A 21,249-nucleotide genomic window follows, 5' to 3' on the forward strand; every position below is an offset into this window, starting at 1 on the left:
CCCCCATTGGTAACCCCTAACCCCTCAGGCCTGGTGGGCAGACGCCCTCTTCTGCCAGTCCCGGTGAGGGAGGGGTGAAAGACCGTGACAGGGAAATAGGGATGGGGGTACTTCGGGTGCTGAATTCCCCAAGGCCATCGTTGACCGCCTAGCCTTCGGGCCCTCCAGGCACCTCCCGAGTAAAGCCTCAGGCCACCAGGGCTACCTTGTCGCCAACTGCGCTGTGCCACCAGCTGGCTCCCATTTGTCCCTTCCTGAGATGGCAGTGAGGTTCGGTTTATGCCCGAGGCGGTTCATCCAGTATCCACTCCCCCAAATTCCGAAGAAGGCATCAACTTTTAAAACAAAACAAAATAAAACTCTTTGGGGGTGGGGCGTTTTCAGGGCGAAGTATTGGCGGCGCGTGTCCCGCGAATTCCCAGCGTGGAGGTCCCAACACGCCGGGCCCAGCGTCTCCGCGGACTTAGGACAGAAGGCTCACCTCTGTGCCCTCCGGGCATTTCCAAACCCAGGCGGTGATGGTGGCTCAGGAGCGTAGGGCAGACGGCCAGCAGCGAAGCCACACAGACGCCTCGGCCTTGAGGCCGTGCCGACCGCGGAGGTGGGAGTGAGAGCCGCACACGCCACCCCAGGGAGCACTAGGGCTGCAGGTTCCCACATCCTGCCCTCCAGCTCCCAGCGGCTCTGGGCTGGACACTGCAGTCCGGTGTGCAGTCACCTGGGGCGCCTCTTCAGAGGTGGCCAGAGGTGCACGCGCCGTGAGTTCCCCAAGTAGAATCGGCCCGGCCCGACTGCGAGCGGTCTCTTGCCTAAACGGTGCGGGCCGATCGGGGCGGGGCCGCGGCTGGACAGGCCCGAGCGGGGGTGTAGAAGGCATCTTGGCCGAAGTGGGGGAGGCGGCTGGATCAGGGTGCCTGGAGGTGGCCGAGAATATGTGCGAGTGGGAGGGGGCGTGCGCCGAGGCGCGCAGCCCGGCCTGAAGACGCTGCAGGGCCGCGGGCGGCCGGCTGGGGCCGGAGCTGCGAGAAGCGGCTGCGCCACAAAAGCCTGCGCGTCCCTCCCGCCCGTTCGCCTCCCTCTACTCGGCCCTCCCCTCCTCTCTGCTCGCTGCCCCTCCCCCGGCCGAGGCCTGGAGGCTGGAGCAGGCGGAGCAGGGGAGGGGCGGGCACCCGAATATGCAGATGAGCGCGTGACAGACAGCTCCGCGTTCCAATGTCCCTCCGAAACTCGAGCGCTCCTTGCTCAACTCCTCACTCCCGACTCCAGACTCCCCCAAACCCCGACCGCCGGCCCGGCGCGCGGCTGCGCCCACCGGTTTCGCGCTGCCGCCGCCGCCGCCACTACCGCCCCGCGTTTACCCGGCCCGCGGGCCGCCAGGCTAGTGCCCCAACCAGCCTGCCTCGGCCCGCGGCCCCGGTGTCCACCGCCGCGCCGCGCCCGGGCCGGGTGTGGATGGAGGGCGCCGCGCGCCCTGCCCACAGCTCGGCGTGACGCGGGCCGCGAGCCCCGCGCCCACCATGTCCTACCCGCAGGGCTACCTGTACCAAGCGCCCGGCTCGCTGGCGCTCTACTCCTGCCCGGCGTACGGTGCGTCCGCGCTGGCCGCGCCTCGCAGTGAGGAGCTGGCGCGCTCGGCGTCCGGCTCGGCGTTCAGCCCGTACCCGGGCTCGGCGGCCTTCACGGCGCAGGCGGCCACTGGCTTCGGCAGCCCGCTGCAGTACTCGGCCGACGCTGCCGCCGCCGCCGCCGCCGGCTTCCCGTCCTACATGGTAACCGCGCGCGGGTGGGGACTCGGGACACTGGGTTGGGGACCCTGACGGGGGTGGGCTGAGTGGGGCGGAGGATCGGCTTGCAAGGGCGCCGGGAACGTGGCGCGGGCGGCGGCTCAGGACTCGGCGACTCGGGCCGCCGCACGGCAGGCAGAACAAGGGACCAGAGTGATAGGCAGAGCCGCGAGAGCGGGATAGGAAGCCGGTGGCGCTTCCCCTCGGCTCCCAGGATAATAGTCTTTAAGAGCCTGGAAGCGCGACTTCACCGGGGCCGGGTCTATCCTAGGCTGTCTCTGGCTCACGCCTGCAGTCTACTGAGGGATCCGGAGCATGCCGGGGGCTCGCTCACATTGGCTTGGGGCTCGAGGGTCGGCGTAGTTGGGGCCTCCGCGGCGGCTGCCGGGCGATTCATATTTAGTAGCCGGGCCTGGGGCAGCGGGGTCACAGAGTTGGAAGAGAACAGAGCGTCTGGCTGCGGTTCCAGCGCCCAGCCCGACGCGCCCTAATTTTGGCCTTAATCTGTCTCCCAGACCGTACTTTCGAAAAACGTGTTGGCCGGCATGGGACCCGCCAAGTGCTGTAGGAGTCCTCTGTGCACCGAGAGCGGCTCCTGCTTCCGCGGCGTCGGCCCGCGCGCCTCTCGGTTGCGCAGCTGGGCCCGGACGGGGTTGAAACACTTTTCGGGCAAATGAGGCCCTAACCCGGGTTGTAGCCACCACTCGCCCTCGGTGGAATTCCAGGGCAGCGACTGAGTAGCTGAGGCCTAGCGAAAGCTGCAAACGTCTTGAATTTAAACGTTAAAGGGTGAATTAAAATGCTAATTACCGCGTATTTGAAGAATTCGAAACGGTGACTGGCTTCTGAGTTGCAAATTGGATTTACCGAGCTTTAGAGCGGTGAATAGTGGAGTGGGGGCTCTGGGGTGTTATTTTTAACCATATAAGGGTGGGAAGGGGGAGTGCGGGGAGGGGGCAGCGCTCGAAGCATTCGGAGAAATTTAGTTATCAAGAAACTACCTGGAGACCTGAGCGCTTGGGCGCTCTTGTTTGTGTACTTTGTACGCGCGGCTCCGGAAACATTTAGGGGAAGGTATAACGTTTAAGAAAAGTGAAGGAGTTAATAAATTCGAGAATAACACTAAAGTACTTTGTGTGATCCACAACCGACCCTAAGTCCTCCACTGCGTGGTCCCTGCTCCTTTGCTGCAGGGAAGCACGACCCAAGCGCGGGAGAACCAGAGGAGGAAGGGCGGCCGTGGATGGGCGGGGCGGGGGGCGCAGCGGTTCGCCTGGACGTCGAAGCGGCTGGGTCTCCAGGGGCAGCACTCACAGTCTCTCTTCGCTTCCAGGGCGCACCCTACGACGCGCACACGACTGGGATGACCGGCGCCATCAGCTACCACCCCTATGGCAGCGCGGCCTACCCGTACCAGCTCAACGACCCGGCGTACCGTAAGAACGCCACGCGGGACGCCACAGCGACGCTCAAGGCCTGGCTGAACGAGCACCGCAAGAACCCGTACCCCACCAAGGGCGAGAAGATCATGCTGGCCATCATCACCAAGATGACCCTCACGCAGGTCTCCACCTGGTTCGCCAACGCGCGCCGGCGCCTCAAGAAGGAGAACAAGATGACGTGGGCCCCGAGGAACAAAAGCGAGGACGAGGATGAGGATGAGGGCGACGCTGCTAGGAGCAAGGAGGAGAGTCCCGAGAAGGTGCAGGAGGGCACGGAGACCTCTGCCGAGGACGAAGGTGAGCTAGGCCGCGGCGGGCGCGAGGTCTTAGGGAACTTTCTTCCCAGGCGGGGCGCAGTGCGAGGTCTGGTAGGATGCTTCCCAGATCGTGGCCCAGAAAGCGGCGGCCTAACACTGCTGGGCCCGCGAATTCGGCCTAGGGATTCCTCTGGGCGCTTAGGGGAGGTCAGAGTCCCCTTCACACGTGGCTGCGGTTGGGTCTAGGTGAGGGATCCCAGGGGTGGGGTGATGTTCTGGCTGCCTGCACTGTCCCTGCGAGTCACCCACTGTGCCCGCGCCTGGCAGGGATCAGCCTGCACGTCGACTCGCTCACGGATCACTCGTGCTCAGCCGAGTCAGATGGAGAGAAACTGCCCTGCCGAGCCGGGGACCCCCTGTGCGAGTCTGGCTCAGAGTGCAAGGACAAGTATGAAGATCTGGAGGACGACGAAGATGAGGAGGACGAGTGTGAGCGGGACCTGGCGCCGCCCAAGCCTGTGACCTCGTCCCCACTTACAGGCGTGGAGGCGCCGCTGCTGAGCCCCCCGCCCGATGCCGCGCCCCGCGGCGGCGGCGGCAAGACGCCCCTGGGCAGCCGGACGTCACCTGGTGCACAGCCACCCACCAGCAAGCCCAAGCTGTGGTCGCTGGCCGAGATCGCCACATCGGACCTCAAGCAAACGAGCCTGGGCCCGGGCTGCGGGCCACCGGGACTGCCAGCGGCTGCGGCACCCGCCTCCTCGGGCGCACCTCCGGGCGGTTCTCCCTACCCTGCTTCGCCGCTGCTCGGCCGCCACCTCTACTATACGACGCCCTTCTATGGCAGCTACACAAACTACGGGAACTTGAACGCAGCGCTGCAGGGCCAGGGCCTCCTGCGGTACAATGCGGCGGCCACGGCCCCCGGCGAGACTCTGCACGCAGCGCCTAAGGCGGCCAGCGACGCGGGCAAGGCGGGAGCGCACCCACTGGAGCAGCACTACCGGACCCCCGGCGGTGGCTATGAGCCCAAGAAAGGTAGGCTGCCCGACGCCCTCTGGGTGCTGAGGGAGGGACCCTGGTTGGTTAGAACTGCCCAGAATCCCGGGGAAAGGGCGGGGGGAGTCCACCACATATCAGTTCTGGAAGTGGGTGCCTCTTACAGGAGTAAAGCAAGAAGGTTGAGCTACTCTTTGGAATTAGGGAAAGACGGTGGGGGTGGAGCGTTGAGAGTGAAAGGAAGAGGGCTGGGCCTTCCCTCTAGAGCTACCCTGTGATTATTTACTCTTTATTTAATTTACTATTAATATTATCATCATGACCGTTTTAGTTTTGGCAAATACTTATTGCCTCAAAATGCAAATTACAGCTTGTCTCCCTGCTGACTAAGCTTAAGCTTGGGTGTGTTGGTGAGTGCTACTGGTTAAGTAGGGTCTCCGCGGAATCCCCTTCCCTGCCTTTGGATAAAGGGAAAAGAAAAGTTCTCAGTTGCTCTCAGAGGTCCAATTTCTTCAATTTAGAAAATAAAAACATCCCCCTTTCTTCTCCCATTTCCATATTGCCTCAGTTGCTCATAATTCAGGCAACCTGAGAAAGGAGGTCCAAAGGAAAGAAAGCAAGGGGAACATAGTGAAATAGCCAACATCTGTCTCAGATAGTGGCCGTGAAGGCCCGGACTGGCCGCCCTGTGCGGGCCTGGATGCCAGGCTGGAGGGTCTGGAAGGTGCGTGGCTAGGCCATCCTATGGATGGTGGGGCTAGGTTCTCACTAACTGCCCTCCCCTGACAGATGCCAGCGAGGGCTGCACGGTGGTTGGCGCAGGCGTCCAGCCCTACCTATAGAAGGGCCAGCTCAGCAGTGCAAGTAAGTGGGCATCCCCAGCTTCTCTGACCCCCTGGGGAGCCTCCCAGCCCCAACTGGTTGTATGATCGCTTAATATGTTTTCTTGCTTCTTGTCATGGGGTCAGAGCAGTGCAGTCTTTTTTCCTTTAAGAGGGAATCCTCGTTCTGCTTCACGAGTTTCTTTTCTGCTCCATTTCTGTTTTGAAGAATCAGTCCTTTATTTGGAATTTGAATGTGTGTGTGTGTGTGTGTGTGTGTGTGTGTATTCCAAGCATCAGTATTTACATTCCAAATATCAGTAAGGCTGTTGCTTTTCCTGAAAAATAGACGATTAAATTTGGGCATCTGTATGTCTGGTTGAAACAGTTTCTTTTCTTTCTTTCTTTTTTTTTTTTAACTATGATAGACACACAATGAACATCTATTCTGATAAATGATTGCTACTGAAATTAAACTCAAAATACTGTTGTAGATGTTGGTTGCACAGTAAGATTGAAGAGACTTGCTAGTCTTTTCCCAGGCCTGCCTTACCCTGTGTCTAAACGCCTGGACTGCAGTTCTCTCAGAACCTTTAAAATCATGTTACTTTACAACTAGGCAAAATGACTAATCACAGATCTGAAGATGGGAAAGAGGTGGATCCGTTTCAGATAGACTAATTTTTCCAATGTGATAGTGTTGGTGTGGAACTGAAGGATTTGGGATGATTTGGTTTTTTCCTTGGTCCACAGGTAGGTGTCACAATTGCTTTGGAAAAAAAAAAAAAGTCAGCAGGCCATTCTCTCTTCCCAAGCTCATAAATATACAGATACAAAAAAAAAAAAAAAAAAAAAAAAAAAAACAGATCTGTAAATCTGGACTACATCTTGTGCCACTGTAAAGAGAAGGATCCACACAGCACTTGAACCCACAGACTCTGACGATTGGAACACACTGTTGGATGTATGTGAATTTGTTGGCATAGTATAGTTTCCCCGATGTACGATGTACGTGTGACTTTTGAAAACAATCTGTTCTTTTCTCAGGATATCTCAAATTGATCACTTCATTGCCACGGTATATATTCTATAGGTGTGATAGGATTTACTGTAAAATTTATTTGTAAAAGATGTACACAGTAGAAATAAAACGTGATTGAAGAACTTGAGTACTTCAGAAGTGGAAACAAATTTGATATTTATTTTTATAATGATATAAAGCTTCTAGTAATTTATGCAAGTTGTATTGCAATGAAATCTAAACTTTTTGTAAATAAATTCTGCCTGGTTTTTATTTGAACATTGCTGGTTATACAATCTTTGTTGGTTGTTTAACACAAATTCTTTACTAATTTATATCTTTAATTGTAAATAAAGACAGACTAGTCTACAATAATATGGTGTTTGGGGCTCATTTTTCCTGAAGAGTGATTTGGGTTAGAGCCCTAGGGATAGTAGCCTCTAGGTGATCTGAGCTCACCTTTTTAATGAAAAGCTGTGTGACATAAACTCTCCTTTCTCAAGAGCATTAAAAAAAAAAAAAAGGGCAGATGTGAGAGAACTACACAATAGGGCGATATATATGCTTCTAGACTATTTATGTACAAATGTATTGCAAGATCATAAGATTTTTGTTTTCTGAATATGCAAATTCTTTGTTAGTGTAAATTTCTAAAACTTGGAAAAATAAAATGATCTGACACTCCTATGCATTTTACATTTATTTGTGATGCTGGCTTATTAAACCTCCTCAGCAAACTAAACTAGAAGAGAGTAATAATATTGATAATGGAGAATTACACTTCCCACAAGAAATTACTGATGGAAAATATTGTTTTTTTAAAGCCCAAATTATCCAAATTGGCATAGATTATTCAGATTTCCTGAATGACTTTTAACTCTGATTTTCACATCATTCCCCTCAACACCAGGGGCAGGTCTGGGGCAGGGATCTTGTTCCCTTTTGGTGGTACTTACTCTTACCCTGAGGGAAAAGGAAAGTTTAAACAGCTTTAGACTATTGTCTCCTTATTGCCTTACTCACTCCCTCATTACAGGACAAGCCTAACATTTGCAGTCAAGTAACGCATCCCCTTTGATTAGGATCATAAAAGCAGCAACCCTGTCACTTTAATTTTCAGCAAAATTATGTGGATATCCATATAATATAATTTCAGAAAAGAAATGAACAATCATTTATTTCCTCTCCAAAGATAAATCGAGTGAATATAACTTACGGTTATAAAACAAGAATAATGGCTTCTTAGATTGCCCTTTAATCAATCATACACTTATTTTTCAAGCGGTTCACCTATTCTATTCCGTGATTAATAATGGTGCAGCTCGAGAGTGTTATTGGATCCCAGCGGGGGAGGTCTCCGGTGCATTTAGCTGCTTTGGAATGGTCAGTTGGGGTTCATTATGGGCTGAGATTGAACGATTTATAAAATCTTGTCTAAACATCTGCCAGCTCCGATAGGCGATGTGTCTGAGGATGGGAAATTGCTGGACCAGTTGATATTGACAAACGGATCTCTCTCCAGTGGCTTTTTGTGCCATAGAAATTAGTGGCCTCTTGCTGGGGTCTCGTTAGAAAGGGTATTTGAAAGTAATCTTAGGTACTTGAGCAAAGCCAGGGGACTGTTAGCCTGACACAGCCATTCAGATGGGGGGGGGGAGGGGGTTGACCGTGGAGAAGAGAGGGAGGTGAAGGTTCCCTCTTCCAGGACTGCTTGTGCATTTCGTGGGTTTTAAATACACAGGCGTCCAGAGGCTAGGCATTTTTTTTCTCTCTTCCTTCCTCCCCAGTAATAGAAATAGAAATGTTTGGAGCTGAGCTACCCACCTATTGGCAAGAAGAAAGACAGGACCCATGTCACCTGTGTAGTGATGGGAAGCAAATAAATGAGAGGTCTGGGAAAGTAGGACGGAGCTTTGAGTGCATTTTCTGGTTTGGGTTTCAGACATAAAACCTTCATAGAATTTCCATGAAAATAATGATGTTCCCCTCCAGGAAGGTATTAAGTAGTTTATTAATGTTAGTCATATTTCTGAAATCAGCAGGGAATAAAATAGACATGGCAGCCATATTTCTATTATATGTAACATTATAATGTGTTCAGAGGGCTTCAGTGAAAAATGTGAGTTAGCAATATTTACAGACTAAACACCTGAATATCAACTCTAATGAAGACACAATATTTAAGGCAGTGAATTCATCTCTTGAAGAAGGGTGGAGGATGGGGACAGAAACCCCAAGCCACAACTGATCTTCCTGCAATGATTCAGAAACTCAGGCCTGGGTAAGAGCTACCTCCTGTGGAGCAGGGTGGTGTTTTACCTGGACACTGACTCCCTGGTTCCTTTCCCTACACACTTGTGTCAGACCCCCACTCTTGGAGAAAACATGCACATTTCGACTGGTGAAAACTCAAAGCGGCTCAGGAGATTAGCCAAGGCTAATGAAGCTTCTTTGATGTTTATATGCCCAACAAATTATCCAAGATTTCCATAACTTACCCACCCTGCCTCCTGACCTGAATTTCTTTCTGGGGAACTTGATTTTTAAATATACACTAGCAACATGAAACCCGCAGGTGTTTAGATGAATCTTTTAAAAGAAATACAGTGACTTAAGAACTCTTCTCCACGCAGGTCATTGGAAAACATGTGAGAGACCTTTCGTTGGGGAAGGAAGAGGATAGGGTCTGAATTTGATTTTTGCTGTTAAAACGTGTTAATCAAAAAATAACTAGCAGCCCCAAACAAAACTTTGCAGCTGCCCCCTGAGATGGGGGGATAGCAAGCAACCCCGGCTAGAATGAGGAGGGCTTTGGGGGCGACGGCAGAGTCGTGGGTGATGGCCTGGCGCCCCCCCCCCCCCCGCGCCGGCCCTGCGCACCACAGCCCCTCTGCCCTCCTCCGCCCGGTGTTTCATTAAAGCTGATTTATCGGAATTCGCGCCTTAATCTCAGGTGGGCCCCAGGGGCTGGGCTCTGCCGAGAGAACTAGGGGCGCTTGCCCGGCGGCCGGCGCGGGCGCTGGCTGCCTCCCGCGCCCGTCAAATGTCAACATTTGTTCCCAATAAAAGAGTTATTGTTTCTGCAAAGCTGCCCAGCAACTGCCTTTGAAACTTGAAAAGAACTTCATCTACCTTTGTCTAATGCGAGGCGGGAGGGGTGGAGAGCGAGGGAGAGGAAGGGGAGGGCGTGAGGGGGTAATGCAGGGCTTGGCTCCGCGCAGCCTGGAGTCTTGGGGGCGCCTCCTCTCCACCCCTGCCAGACTACCGCCGCGGTTCATTCTGGAGGTTGGAGAGTGGCGGGGTATTCTGCGCGAGGCGTTCTTCAGTGCGCGTGTTTATCAGATATCTGCAATCCGGGATGTTCCAACTGCGAGAAAAACACAGGGATAGAGAAGCTGCCCTCCAATGTGCTGCGCCTTTTAAGGTCAAGTACAGTTGTATTTAAATATTTATTGAAGAGGCTGAAACTGAAGCATACCCTTTCTCCCCAATGTTCCAGAATAAGTTCACGCTGAACTACCGCTGTTAGAGCAGACATGAATTTGAGAACAATCATTTCATTTTTGACCCAAGCAGAAGCCTTTCTGAATTTCAATAACACTCCGAATTACTAGAAAGTTTCCTCCAAGTAACAACATACAATAATTGTCACAGTTACCTAGTATATTGCAACCCCCAAGGAAACATGCAGTTAAACCCCAAATTGAAGGTATAAATACATCTATTAGATATGTGTTTTTAAACCACTTTTACAAAAATAAAGTTTCAATATTAAAAAAAATGTTAACCCAAAAGGTGATCTTGGGAACAATACCGAACCGTCTGATATATGGATATTGTGATTAACATCATTTGAATTTCTACAAATCACAAGGGGGACATGTCCCTTTGATGTATTTCCAAACCTTTATGCAAGTGACAAATCCCTACAGATATTTTAAAGGCTTATTTTAAGGAGAAGTAATCTATGACAATATAATTTTCCACTTGCTGAAAATTACTTTCTATTGGTCATAATGAAAATGCTCAGGACCCTCCTGTCTGCTTTGGCTGCAGCCCTGAGACTCTGGCATTCATAAGAGGTGATTGGACCTCAGCCACTGGTGGATGAAAGGAGACCACTTCTAGACCCAGTTTTAGGGTTTCACCCCCCATTTGCATCCTTCACTGTCTTCACCAGCTCTCCCTGAAAACAGGGACATAGCTGCAGCTGACACCCCTGTTCCCTCCACCCCAGCAGAGAACCAGGCTGTCCTACAATGAGGGCAGAGTGTTCTCCTTTTTTCTAAGAAAGATAAAAATTGAAGGCATTATTTGGGAAGACTACACTGTAATGCGGTTTAAAAGTGAGTTATGAAATACGTCATCTGTTCTTTTGCAATCCCAGGTAAAGGAAAGAGGAAGAATTTCTGTTTGTTTGTTTGTTTAAACCTGGCCCCAAGATCACAAGGAAAGGCCTTTTTAAAAGGTGTCCCAGTGTTATGTTATTCTAATCTAATATTCTTAAAGAATTGACTGGGAGGTTCCAGTCTGCCTCCAAATCCAGTCCATCTTCCTAGGAAATGCCCAGAGGGGAGAAGAAAACACAATGCTACACAAGCCTTTGCATTTTTGTGGGGAGATAAATTGACAATTTATTGTGTGTAACTCCTGATCAATTATTAATCGTTAGTGTCAACAACAGGGTTATAATTACCTTCGGTTATTTTAAGAAATATTTGCTTTTACATTTCTCTGATCTGGTAATTAGTCAAAGCTCTTGAGTAATGAATTCCAAGTAGAGCTGATCAGACCCACCCTTTTCCCTCCCCTCCTTAGGTGACCTTTAAGAGGAAACACTCACACTTGCCCTCGGGTTCTCAGAAATTCGCTCCCTGCCTCCTTTCTACCAGCGGGCACCTTTTATTTTTTTGCAATAAATAATGATTCCACAGGAAAAGAGGAAAACGACAAACAAATAGAGCTCAGCTGGAATTAATAAGGCTGATCAAAGTTAGCTGGCCGGAGCTGCTCACCGCCGCGCAGGTCTGAGGCCCGCAAAGGTGCCCGCAGCCTTGGCCTCTTCCCTCCAAGATCAGGAGGAGGGCAAGGGCACCCATAACCTCTGGCGCAATACGGGGGCACCGGCTGACGGAAAGACTCCTGTTTCAACGACTTGCGATTTTCAGCCGTGCGGGGCCGGCCTGGGCCGCTGCAAGGATGGGCGTTAGTGTTCGCCCCGCGCGGGTGCAAGTCCCGCCCGCGCCCGGCTCTCGCACCCCACGTCGCGCCTTAGAGTCGGAGCGCTGAGGGGCCCCTTGACCCTGAGAGGTGAAGAGTTGAGCTCCTAGGCTAGGAGGGGGAGAGCCTGCGGCCCCGAGACGGGGGCGGGCTATCCAGAGCGGGAGGAGCCCCTCTGCGCCTGGCGCGGAGAAGGGCTGTGCGCCATCCCGGTGGTCGCCCTCCACCTTCGGAGCTCCAGCAGCCCTGGGCTGACCGCGCGGGAGCTGAAGGCGCTGACCCGGCGGCCAGCCTCCTGCCCCTGGTTGGGTCAGCTTCCCACCCGCGCTCTCGGGTCTGCGCAGGCGCCTTTCCGGTGGGTGCCGGGGGTGGGGTCCTGAAGCTCTTTTCACCCAGGGTCAGTTCCAATCTCACGCTGTGCCCACCAACTGTAGTCATTTTCTTTGGGGATCTGAATTGTTGTACGCCCTGCAGAGTCCGGGACTGTCCCATTGGGGGGCGGGGGAGTCCTTCAGCTCACATCTCCAGACTCATTTCTGTCCTGCGGTCCACCAGAGCAGCGCCACCGCCACGTGTGCACTTAAGTGGTCACATCGAGGCCCTAAAAGGCAACAATCGGGACCAGGCGGTTGTCAGCGGTGACAGATCAAGGGACTCTGCGGACTGAGTTGTGCGTGCGGCGCCAGGGTTTGGTAGAAGCCCAGGGCTCAGGCACACAGGAGGACGGCCAGGGCGCAGAAGAGAGGGCAGAGCAGGGCCTCGGGGAGCACGCTGCCCCTCGTCCCCGCGGCCCGGGCGACCCAAGGTCCCCGACTTTCGGGTCCCCATTCCTTCGAGGGGAGAAGAGCTCGGACCCCTGGAAGACTCCTTAGAAGAGGCCGCACCCAGGTCCGCGGGGACCCTTCGAAGACCCTCCAGTTCTCCGCGAGGCCCGGTCCCTGACTCCCCAACTCCTACCTCAGGCTCCAGGGCGAAGCCCGGCTCCTCTCTCCCGCCCCATCCCAGTCCCCGCTCCGTGGCTCGCAGCGGCAGCCCATCTCCCTCCTTCGCCCTCAGTGTCCCCCGCCGCCCCGGCTCTGGCGGGGCAGCCGGCCCGACCCCAGCGCGGCGCGGGTGCGCGGCGGACCCAACGCCTGCATCCCGGGATCGACAAAGCGGCGGCGCCGCGCAGGAGGAAAACCGAAAGCGCTTCTTCAAGTTTCGGGCAATCCGGAGCCGCGGCTGTCAGAGGTGGCGGTCCCCAGCCCCCCCCTCCCCACGCCCCGAGCCGCCTCAAGCCCTTCTCTCTCTCTCTCTCTCTCTCTCTCTCTCTTTCTCTCTCTCTCTCTCTCTCTCTCCCCGCGCGCGTCTGTCGCACCATATCCCCACAGACGCTGCGGGAAGCCTTACAAGCCTCTCCGCCCGCAACGCTCACAGAGCTTCGGGGACCGGCGCGGAGCGGCGGGGCGGGCTGTCACCCAGGCTGGTGACCCACGCCGAGCCCCGCCGCTCCGCCACCCGCAAGGTCCGACGTGCGCCGTTTATCCTCCGGGACTTCCCGTGGATGAACCGAGGGAGGGCCGGCCGAGGGGCGCTCCAACGGGCTGCTGGCGAGTCTGCACCGCTCCCTGCAGGCGACTGGCCTGCGAAGTTTTTATTCTAGGAGTTTACACCAAGAAGTCTGGGTTTTACAGGCTCAACGCCGCCGAGCTCTAAGTGGCAGCCCTCAACCATCCACTCAGCTCCTCCTAAGAACCCAGCTGGAGGGCTGCCTGGAGGTGGTGATATGCCCAAGGGGGAGCCCTTACAGGGCCAGGATGAGGGCACTAGTGAGCAGGCCTAGTGGCTTGTGTCCCATCCCGCCACAGCCCCATCTTGGCAAGACAGAGAGTCCAAAAGGGATTTCAGCCCCCAGCTTTTACCCCTCGTTCCTTTCAGTCCTCCAGTGGGAGCAGGTGACCCTGGACCCCCATGACCACTAGCAGATTTGTGGCTCTTTAGAAGTTTAGCTCAGACACTGGGAACACAGAAGCCACATACCAGTCTCCTGCAGGTGGAGAGAGGGTGCCCAGAGACACAGAACTTAATGAGGCCCTAAGACCCCCCAGAGTCCTTAGGGTTTGTGGGAGGGACAGGGGGGGTCATATCCTGGAAAAGTACAGGTCATATCCTGTACTTTGTGGTCTTCTGCCCTGTTGATGACTGGGGGAAGTTGTGGCCCCACCACCACAAGAATCCTCCCCACCATGGAACAGGTGGCAAGGAGGAGGGGGACACAAGCACCCTAGAGATCCACACAGCCCTGGCTGGTGAGGTGGAGGACACAGCTGCCCTGAGAACTGGACCAGACCTCAGGACTGCCCTGTCTAGGGAAGGGGGCTGGTGACAGATAGGCTCCTCAAACTCAGCAGGATAGTAGTTTATTTAAATAGAAGACCCAGGTGGCCTACAGGTATCCTCTCCCTGGCTCTCAGCAGTGAAAAGTATTTTGTTTTGTAGTCATTATGTGATACTCAGCTCCTCAAATGAAGTGCCCTGGGTGGGAATGGGTCCCAGGCAAGCAGTATCAGGAGAGGTACAACCTGCTAGCTGTAGGGGCCTGGGAAGGGGTGGAGCCAAGTCCCCAGGAGAGAGGTTTGTTTGACATTTCTGTGCTAATCAGCGTCTGTCTACAAAGGAAGGGGCTGATTAAGCCCAGGTTGTGATGAGATAAACAGACCCTGCCAGGAGAGAGCCCCTCAAATGAGTTATGTTTTAAACCGCCTTCTTCTGACCTTGTGGTCTTTACACAGAAGAAGGTACAAATGGACTCAGGTGCCCAGCCCTAGTCTGTCTGCCTTCTCAGCACCTGGCAGGAGGGAGGCCCAAATGCAGTAGGCTGTGGGCTGCACGCGGGCTGGGCTTGGGATGCTCCAAGTCAGGTGTGTGCTGGGTTTTGCTGTAGCTTTAAGGTGGGAAAGCCCAGGTAGAACTTCTCAGGCAGGTAAAGACCAGTGGTGATCTTGAAGCCCCTTAGCGTGGCCAAGCCCAAAGGGGTACCTTTGTCTGGCCCTGGGCTGCCTCCTGGAGAGGCCCCTGCTCAAGCCTAACTCAGCTCCTGCTGAGGTAGTGGCTCCCTAGGGTCCTCTCTACCCAGTCAGGGTGGGTGTTAGGAGACAGTTCTGCACACGGGCTCCCTGCCTCCTCAGCAGGGGACAGGAAGGTAACTAGTGTGAGCCGGCCTCATGCTGACGTGTCAGTGTCCACTCACCTGCGGCCTCATGTGAGTGAGCAGAGTCTGTGACAGTCAGGTGACAGCTGAGTTGGCCCTCAACTCTCTGATGCCCATCTGCCTGCCCTGGTCAACAGACCACCTCCAAGAGGTGCCAGTCAGCCCTCGTGTCCACAGAGGGCCAGGTTAGGGGGACAAAAGAGGCACAGACAGTGTGAGTCTGAAGATGGCCTCTTTGTAAAACAGGTTTGTAAACTGCCCACACAGTGTGCGATTCCCTCCTTGCTGGGGAAACACTCCTTCACATGCGGCGGCACAGGTAAGCCGGGAGAATAACTGGCGTGCATGCTGTCAGCGTACCTGAGCGCTGGGTGTCTGGTTACTGCGCATGCCTGGTGCTCTCTTCTGAGGGGCCAACGATGTTTGGATTGTAATGGAATAAAGTCAGTACAAATCCTAAATTGTGTATTTATTCTACTCTTTTTTTTTTTTTTTTTGCTTTCTTTCTGATGCAACCAGTCCTCGAGTAATCAAGATTCTTCACATCACTTCTACTTCATTGGCAAGAGTGATTCAAAACATTAAAAAGTAATTTTATTCAAAGTGTACATTTAAATGTGTTTTCATCAAAACCTGCAGGAGGAAACTGAATGTAGGACATGGAAAAAACAACTAAATTGCAGTTTTCAAAAAAATTTTTTTTTCTCAAACATTTGAAGTTATTCATTAAAATTTAAAGGCAAAATGCACATTACAATTTATAAATACAAAAAATTTAAATGAAATTTAAGAATAAACTTGAATTGTTTTGATGTTGAAAGTGTAGTCTCTGAGACAGTGAGTTCTTAAGGAGTCCTAGCAGAGGGGGCCCCGCAGGGGAAGGGGCGCACGCTCAGGCAGGGCTCAGTAGGGCCTGAGGAGGGTGAGTCCAAGGGTCCTCGCCCAGAATCCCCCCATCGGCCCACGGTGAGGACAGCCAGCCTCCCAGAGGGCTCCTGGGAAGGTGGAGAGCCAAAGTGTGTGGTGCAGAGGACTGGGGAAGCCTGGAAGGGGACCCTGCTGAACCAGGGCTTCGGTCAGCACAGAAGGGAAGAGGAGGCTTTAGGCTTAGATTTTGAGTGTCCCCAGGGGGCCATGTGTTGGAGCTGGGGCTCCAGGTGATGCTGTTGGGAGGTCTGTGGGTGATTGTGGTGTGCCTCTGGAGGGGCTAGTAGGACTCCAGCACCCTCCTCTGCCTTCCTTGTTTTTTCTTTTTGGTTTTGTTTGTTTGTTTGCTTCTCAGTAATGGGATGCACAGTTTGCTCCACAGGACCTCCCAGGTATGACCTGCTGCCTCATCACAGGCCCAAAGCAATGGGGCCGATCCATCATGGTCTGAAACCTCCAACAGTTGGAGCCCCAATGAACTTTGATTCTTCAGAAGTTATCTCAGGTGTTTTGTTGCATAATGAAAAGCACCAACAGAAGGCCTCGGAGCAGAAGGGCAGGGAGACAGGTGGGTGGGGAAGGTGTGGAGTGATGAGCCTGCATGCAGCACAGCCCACTGCGACTCCCGACTCCCGCCACAGTCAAGACCCTGAATTCTGAGTTCAAGCCTCAGTCAGTCACCAGGCACCGCGATCTGCTCCTGAGAGGCTGATCAGCTGCTCACAGGGCATGGAGATGTGAAAGGCTGCCTGGCCACCAGCCCAATTTCATTTCCTTTATACCTAGGAAACGGGTTCTGCTGGCATCACCCTCTCAAAGCTATCAGCACAAGTCGTGTTGCGTATTTGATTTTTAAGGAGGCTATTTTTAGAGAAGTTTCAGGTTTTACAGAAAAGGTGCATACCAAGTACAGAGTTCCCATACACTCCCTGCCCGTAGCTGTCCATATCATCCTCATCTGACTTTACTATGGCATGTAGGCCACAATTAATGAATGGACATTTTTAGCTTATTATTAATTGAAGTCACAACTTATATCAGAGCTCCCTCTGTGTTGTACCTTCCACTGGGTTGTGGTTTTACATAACACAACATTGACTCCTTCCTGAGCTCACAGTACATCTTAGGTTCTGAGTGATATAAGATGTGCATACAATAAACGTACTACAATAGCAACATGAATAATACATAGATATCCAAACAGAAATATGTAAGTGCCCATAAATAACATAGTTGCTAAGTATAATACCATTTATCTAGTTACATTTAGACCTTAGATAAATAGGGGATACCTTTGAAGTCCAAGTGTGTTCCATGCCACGTTCAACAGGCTTGCTCTCAACAACTTCATTGGTCATCTGAAATTCAAATTTGGCAGTACATTCTTTATTGTTATTGGCAAAATCTGGCAAGCCTAATACTGAGGAGTCAGGTGAGACTCTTCCTCCTGGATGGCTTGGAGCTCACGGGTACGGACAGAGAAGCTGGGGCAGAGTTGACATGTGGACACACACCAGGGACAGACTGTGCCTGCACAGAGGCGGAGGTGCAGCCGCTGTCCTGTAGCAGATGGGTGTTCGCCCACCTGGCCTTTCTGCCCAGGAATCCCAAGACCCTTTTGGAATTTCTCTCTTTGCCTTGGCAAACTCCCCAAACTTTCCATTTTTTTTTTTCCTTTCTCACTACAAAACCCTGTTTGGAAATCACAGATTCTCCTAATAAGTAAATGTTGCCATTTAAAAATGGTCACTTTGGTGAGCATGGAGTTACTGACAGTCACTGTGGTGAGGTGTTCAGCAAATGCCTTCCTGTCTTTGTGAAGGATCCTGTAGCCAGTCAGATGATGGAGTCACCTGGAGGGAAATTTGAGCTCAGTTGGTTTGGAGCTGAGCCTGGCATGGGCACTTTCTAATAAGGTGATAGGCCAAGGCTGGGAAAGTAGGAGACAAATGTCCACAGTGGAAAGCCAGGAAGCAGAGCGAGGTCCTTTGGAGTATCTGTGGAACTTTCTCTCCAGAGTGACCAGAGGTGGATTTGGAGTCCGTGATCCCCTTGTTCCTAAGTGGAAGGATCACTGGAGCACCTCGCTTGGCCAGGCTGAGCTCCTCTGTACTGATCGGCAACCAGCAAAGGGCAGGCTTGGACTCACCCCAGCCAGTCCCCTCCAGCCCCCACCAGACTGTGTTCTCCCGGTTCCCAGGAGAGGGACAGCAGCATTCAATGGAGCCACAGTTGGGTCAAGAGCATCTTCACTGAGATTTGGAAACTTGGTAGCCAGAGAACAATGGGACCCTCTCTAGGCCCCGTGACTCTGGTGAGGCACCCAGTCTGCTGATCAGGGGGATTGAGAGGACCCTAGAGATCAGGAAGTCAACCAGTGCACTTTCTACAAAGTGCACTGACCCATCCTGGCAGATGGCACCACAGGTAAAGAAAAGGTCAAGGAGCCAAGAGGCCTCATACACATCCCCAAGAATGACCTCTCAGAAATCTCAGCTGGTAACAGATGTGATTATGCAATCTATATTTGGGGTGAAAATGGGAGTTCAAAACACAATTTGAGTCTAATGTATGAAAGATGATATATCATGAGCTATGTAATGCTTTAAATAATCAATAAAAATTAAAAAAAAATAACAAAAAAAAAAAAAAGGGCTGGGGATGTGGCTCAGTGGTTAAGTGCCCTGGGTTCAATACCCAGTATCAAAATTTCAAAAAAAGCCAAGTCAAAAGAATCACAAGTTTGAGGCCAGCTTCACAACTCAATGAGACCTTCTCTTAAAATAAAAAATGAAAAAAGGGGCAAGGATGCATCTTAGTGGTAGAGTACCCTGGATTCAATCCCCAGTACCAATAAACAAATAAATATTCATAACCCACTTGAATCTAAAGTATGAAATATGTCAAGAGCTTTGTAATGTTTTGAACAACCAATAAATAAATAAATATTAAAATATAAAAAAAAAAAAAGAAATCTCAGCTGACTCTTAAGAGCAGAAGGGACAAAGTCAGTTTTGACCAACTTTGTCTTAAACACCTGACATAAGAGTATGTAGCCTGAGCACAGTCCTATACGAACATTTAAAAGGAAAAACCATGGTTTTTAAAAACGTAACTTAAGATATATACTCCTGTCGCCTTATCAAAAGGAGGTCAAGCTGGCGGTATGTAAGAAGGGTCCTTGTGTGGGAGTCCCTGATAATAAGGATCACAAAGGATCTAGAGTCACAAGTTTGTCCTGAGTTAATTTGAGCCTTATCTCATAGACTTCAAATCTTCCTAACTTCCTACATTGATAAACTTGATCTGTTTTCCACTGATATGATTGTGAATTATTGTCTTCATGGTTTTCAAAAACTGGCTGAAATATTCATTGCTTTGGTGCTAATTGTTTCCAAAAAGGGAATGCTTTGCTGTTTTGTTTATTGTTGTCTTAGCGTGACCCCTGCCCTATGTATGCCGTGTCCAGTCACCTGCCATCTGCCACTGTGGACCTCTGGACTGCCGGATGCTAAATCCCGGTAACCAGCCACACCCCCACCTATAGAGATCAAGGACTTTGGGTTACTTCCCCCAACTTCAGCAGGAAGCAGCTTGGAGATGTTGTCACCCATTTTTCTGTACAAATGGAATGTAGAAATGGACATAGACAAATAGAACAGTGTCCACTTTATGCTCTGAATACAGCCCTTGCTGCTCAGCCACTGCAACTTTTAAAATGGACACAGCTCTTTCTCCTCCTCTCTCCTGCTCCTCCCTAATCTCTCCCCTCCCTAATCTCAGGGGAAACTCATTACCTTTCTTCCCCATCCCAGGCAGAGTTACCTGTCCCTGAGCACACACCCACCATAGGGATGAAGTCATCCAGACTTGGGGGATGGCAGATCTCAGAAATGACTGTCTCCCAAATTAACAAGTGAACTACACTCCAACAGAGAGCACAGGAATGTAGCCTTTGAGTCACCCTTTGACAGCTGAGGGGAAGAATCACAGCCTCTGGGACAGGAGTCCCCGTGTCTCTCCTTTGCTAGCAAAGCAATGAACCTTTTTTTCTTTTCTCAAAACAAAACAAAACAAAAAACAAAACAAAATTGGAACCTGAGCCACCTACAAAATTCAAATGGATCCATGGGCTCCAGGAGGGCTGCTGTTGGGTCTGGTTCCTGTGAAGAGCCTGCTCTGAGTTCCCCTGGAGCTGAGAGCAGGAGGAGGGAGCTGAGTCTTGGTCACTCCTTGCTGGACGTCACTGTGTCACTGTACCATCCAGCCAAGAAGTCTGGGTGAATTGCCCGCAGCAGGGGCCTCATGTAGGTAGTCAACTGCAAGCCTGTGGGGAAGTCAGCTCAGGAGGACATGGACACCCGGGGCAGGAGGCCATGTGGACACCTGGGGCAGGAGTCCCTGTGGACACCCAGGACAGGAGGCCATGTGGACACCCGGGGCAGGTCCAAGGCACCACGGCCAGGAGAGGGAGTCATCAGGAGCAGAGAGGAGCAACAGCAGACCCCCTGCCCGCCCACCCACCCCTGCTGACAGCTCCGCACAGCTAATTAACTTTAATTAACTTGCCCCTCTCTCCATTATGCAGAGGGAGTAGCAGGATCTTGTTTTCTTCACTGAAACATTTTCTACTAAAATTCTGTGTGTGAAGGACCCAATTCTGTTGGCACCAAGCAGAGGGAACTCTGGCTGCTACAAGCTCAACCACTACCTCACCGGCTTTCCCATCACCGACTAAATGATGTTTTTTTTTAGCAAGGACATCAATTAAGTTCACAATTCTGCTTAGAAATACACCTTGTATTAATTGTAGTTGGAGATGTAGAACTGCAGAGAGAGTGCGAGGGGTGTGCCCAGGATGCTGTGAGGCCCGGGCGCTCCCACCTGATCTCCCTGGAGGGGCCACTTCCTCCTCCTGCTCTCTCCCCAGCTCTTGAGACATTTTGATAAAGCAGAGGCTCAAAGATGAAACTTAAAACCGTTTTTATTAACACCAACTGCTATTCATTTTAATGAGTGGCCTTGACAAGAAGTTAAACCGGCAAACGCTCTGGAAATCTTCCTCTCCTCCTGGTATTTTATTTCTTTCGTGAGTGGCTGCTGACACCCTCTGCACCGCCGCAGCTAGTGTTCTGGGCCTGGGAGAGGAATAACTGCTATGGATTCACCTGTTGGCCTCAGGAGGACTCTGCTCTCGGGACGGTGGGTGGGCAGCTCCTGGTTTTGTTGGGTGTGGGAGGGTGAGATGAGCTGGCCTCATTATTATGGGGCTAGCTGGTGTGGCTGCCTCACAGCCACCACAAGTGCCTTTGACGTAGGGATTAGGGACCTAGCCTCCTGGACCCTGTCTAAATTGGCAGCTGCCAAGGAGGGTGTGAAGTTCTTGTGTAGTCACAGGGCCACAAGAGGTGGGCACAGGTGGCCCATCGTCAGGTCACAGTTTCTGAGACTAAAAATAGCTCCGCTCATTAAAAACCACATGGCTTCTATGGCCACTGGCTCATGCCCGTGGATCCCAGTAATCTGGGTAAAGCTAGAGGAGCCGAGCAGGAGCTCAGTGTTCGGAAGGGAAACAAGTGTATGTTGTG

General features: G+C 52.1%; 1 protein-coding gene across 1 annotated transcript; it reads left to right on the forward strand.

Moving 5' to 3' along the window:
* Positions 1 to 1,517: 1,517 nt before the first annotated feature.
* IRX2 (iroquois homeobox 2) lies at positions 1,518 to 5,324 on the forward strand (the record flags this gene model as incomplete). Its single annotated transcript, XM_081295958.1, has 4 exons — positions 1,518 to 1,769; positions 3,118 to 3,523; positions 3,811 to 4,521; positions 5,272 to 5,324. The coding sequence occupies 4 exons, from the start codon at positions 1,518 to 1,520 to the stop codon at positions 5,322 to 5,324; spliced, it is 1,422 nt and encodes a 473-aa protein (XP_081152084.1).
* Between the last annotated feature and the right edge of the window lie 15,925 nt (positions 5,325 to 21,249).

The sequence above is a fragment of the Spermophilus citellus genome (assembly GCF_964194105.1).
Source record: "Spermophilus citellus genome assembly, chromosome: 1".
NCBI classification, from domain to species: Eukaryota; Metazoa; Chordata; class Mammalia; order Rodentia; family Sciuridae; genus Spermophilus; species Spermophilus citellus.